This window comes from Heteronotia binoei, chromosome 21, assembly GCF_032191835.1.
Source record: "Heteronotia binoei isolate CCM8104 ecotype False Entrance Well chromosome 21, APGP_CSIRO_Hbin_v1, whole genome shotgun sequence".
NCBI lineage: Eukaryota > Metazoa > Chordata > Lepidosauria > Squamata > Gekkonidae > Heteronotia > Heteronotia binoei.
The window spans coordinates 155,032,098-155,034,865 of record NC_083243.1 but is presented as its reverse complement, the minus strand read 5'-3'; the positions used below and the strand labels follow the sequence as shown (position 1 = coordinate 155,034,865).

Below are 2,768 nucleotides of genomic sequence, written 5' to 3'. Positions count from 1 at the left end.
ACCCAGTTCACCTTTTTGCTACCTTTGCACCCCTGTGCCAGAACCCACGAGGGCCCTTCTGAGTGTGTGGCAGCAGCATCTACGTGGTGTCACCGCAATCTGCATGGGTGGGTGACGGGGAACCACAACGACCACTGCAGGGTGAAACCGCACTCCTTTTCAGTCATGATTAAAGCCATACATTCCAGAAGCCCACCAATGGTGGCACACTACCCACAATGCTCCCCGATACATGCGCCTGCCATTCAATGTGACTAGGGCAACACTTGGGTTTGCCATGCTTTGCTCCACGTGGAGCATCGCCCAGTTCCACCAAACGATGAGCAGCACGCGCATGAGGAGCACGGGGGGTCAGCGTTCTCCCCGGCACGCTGGGTGTGGACGAGCTGGCCCAGGAGCCCCGGGCTGGGCAGAAGAGGCTGGCCAAGGGGGCCCGGCTTTACCTGCTCCGGGGCGGGGAGGTCAGTAGCCCCCGAACCAGCTGGTGAAGTCGAGCAGCTCCTGCTCCTCGGGGCTGAGCGCCCCCTCGTAGCCGCTCTCGTCGGAGGAGTAGGCGGAGCGCGGCGAGCCGGGCACGGAGCTGCCTTCGCGGCCGTCGAAGGAGGGCGAGGCGGAGGAATAGGTGCTGCCGCCGCTGGGGCAGGCGGCGCCGGGCGGCAGGAGGCCGTCGTGGAAGGCGGCGCTGACGGCGTCGTGCTCGTCGAGCAGCTGCTGCAGGGCCCGGATGTACTCCACGGCGGAGCGGAGCGTCTCCACTTTGCTCATCTTCTTGGCGGCGGCGCCGTTGGGCACGTGCTGGCGCAGGGTCTGGAAGCCCAGGTTGACCAGCTTGACGCGGTTCCTCTCGCGCTCGTTGCGCCGCGCCACCGCCGCCGCGCCGCCCGCCAGGCCCGGGAACGCCAAGCGCCTCTTGCAGCGCAGCAGCTCCGGCGAGCTCGAGCGCCGCTTAGAGCCTTTGCAGCGCGCCGCCGAGGAAGACTGCTGCTGCTGCTGGGAGCCCGCCGCGCCGCCGCCGCCGCCGCCGCAACTCTTACTGGCGCCCCACTGCTGCTGCTGCTGGCCGGCCTGCAGCTTGAGCCCCAAAGAGCCGCAGCCGCCGTGCAACGACGAGTAACTCGCACAAGCGGCTTGGGCTGCCGGTTGCGCGGCCGTGACTGTTGCCCCGCCGTTCATCTTGGGACATCGACCCTATTCCCGGGCCTCCGTGGGGACGCCGCTTGCAAATATCCCCAAGTTTGCAGGGCGAAAAGCAGCGACTGGCCGAAAGTTGCCGCGGAGGGCTGGCTTCTCCGCTCCCTTCAGATGCAGCCGTCGGAGGGAGCCCTGCGCGAGAAAGCTTCGGCGGCAACAGCCCCCCTTTCCTCGCGCCCTGTCTTCTGGCAAGCAACTTTGCGCGCTGTCACAACCTCACTGCGGCGGGCTCCTCGCCGCTCTGCCCCTTATCAACACGCGCAGTTGCTGCCGCCGCTCGCGAGCCCCCGGGTGCAGCACGCGACGCGCCTTACGCCACCCATCACCCCCCCCCCGCCTCCTCCGCCAGCGCCCGCTTGGCTCCTCCGTTGCCTCCCACCCAATGGGAAGCTCGCCTAGCAACTTCGTACGCCCGGCGCGTGGCTCCCGGCGGAGGTTCCCTAAACAATCCCTCCTCCTTGCGAAGAGCACGCGCTGGGACTCATTTGCATCCCAATACTGCCTCGCCGGGGTCTGGGCAGGCTCGCGCTAGCCGTCGAGCGCCTGACGAAGCTGTCCGCGAGGAGGCCTGGCCTTGACACAACACCAAGGGCGGCGGGGGGGGGGGAGAGTCGGCCCTCAAAATTTAAACTAGGCTCCCCCCCGCCCCCCGTGGGTAAACAAGAAGAGTCTGCTGTGGACCTTGGGGCGGGGGAGCATCATTGTTAGGAAGGAGGCGCTTAGACCGAAGTTTAATCTTGACCAGAGTTGCTCTCCTCACTTTCACCAAGTGAGCAGATAGTCTCCCAGATCTTGGGTGATAAATTCAACACGCCTGTACTCTAGAAGCAGAACGTGTGTCATTTGTGTTTCCTGCTAACATAGGGAGTGGGGAAGAGATTTGATAATCCTGGCGAAGTCAACAGTCTGAGGGATTCTGCTTCCTTTTTCAAAGAAATTAATTATTTGTGACTGCAGAGGTCGCCTTGAAAATATTCAGCACTCCCACCTGAAGCCTCAGTCAACCGGGGAACGAGGAAGCAGTTCGTGTGCTGCATTCTGTACCCATTATCAAGCTTGATCTGCTGCGTATTACAAGTGGAGCAGCCATCAGAGTGGCAAGCCTGTTACCTGATATTTGTTGGCAAGAATTCTCATGAACTGACCTTGGGAGGATCTAGAAGCATGTGGCAAAAGTGCTCCTTCTTTGAGGTGGGCCCCTTCCCTTAACTTTGGCTAGTAGCTCTAACCTATATTAGAGACATCTGAAGGCAGCAGATTCACGGTAGAATTATTCAAACTGGGTTAAAGAGTGTAGTATTAGCATGCGTCGACATTCTAATTTCCTGGGTAGGAAATTTAATTTAAAAGAAAAAGGCCTCAAAAGAAAGGGCTTTTCTCCCTTTCTTGGAATTGTATTGTTGAATTAAAAGAATCTTGGTTCATAATTTGGCATTTATTCTGTGTATTGAATAGTTCCACAATTTTTATTGATGGAGATTCAATTAATTTTTGGTAAATTATGTAATTAACTTCACTAATTGAAGGTGATGTGTTGCGTGTGAATGTGGCATTGTCACAATAAATGTGCTTGCGGA

General features: G+C 59.0%; 1 protein-coding gene across 1 annotated transcript; it reads right to left on the bottom strand.

Moving 5' to 3' along the window:
• Positions 1-458: 458 nt before the first annotated feature.
• Positions 459-1,191, bottom strand: ASCL2 (achaete-scute family bHLH transcription factor 2). Its single transcript, XM_060262148.1, has one exon. It carries the CDS (start codon positions 1,171-1,173, stop codon positions 463-465), a length of 711 nt encoding a protein of 236 aa, XP_060118131.1. The 5' UTR covers positions 1,174-1,191; the 3' UTR covers positions 459-462.
• Between the last annotated feature and the right edge of the window lie 1,577 nt (positions 1,192-2,768).

What these genes read in the sequence shown, in the direction of transcription:
- ASCL2 (XM_060262148.1), bottom strand. Translation starts at nt 1,173, where the DNA reads ATGAACGGCGGGGCAACAGTCACGGCCGCGCAACCGGCAGCCCAAGCC.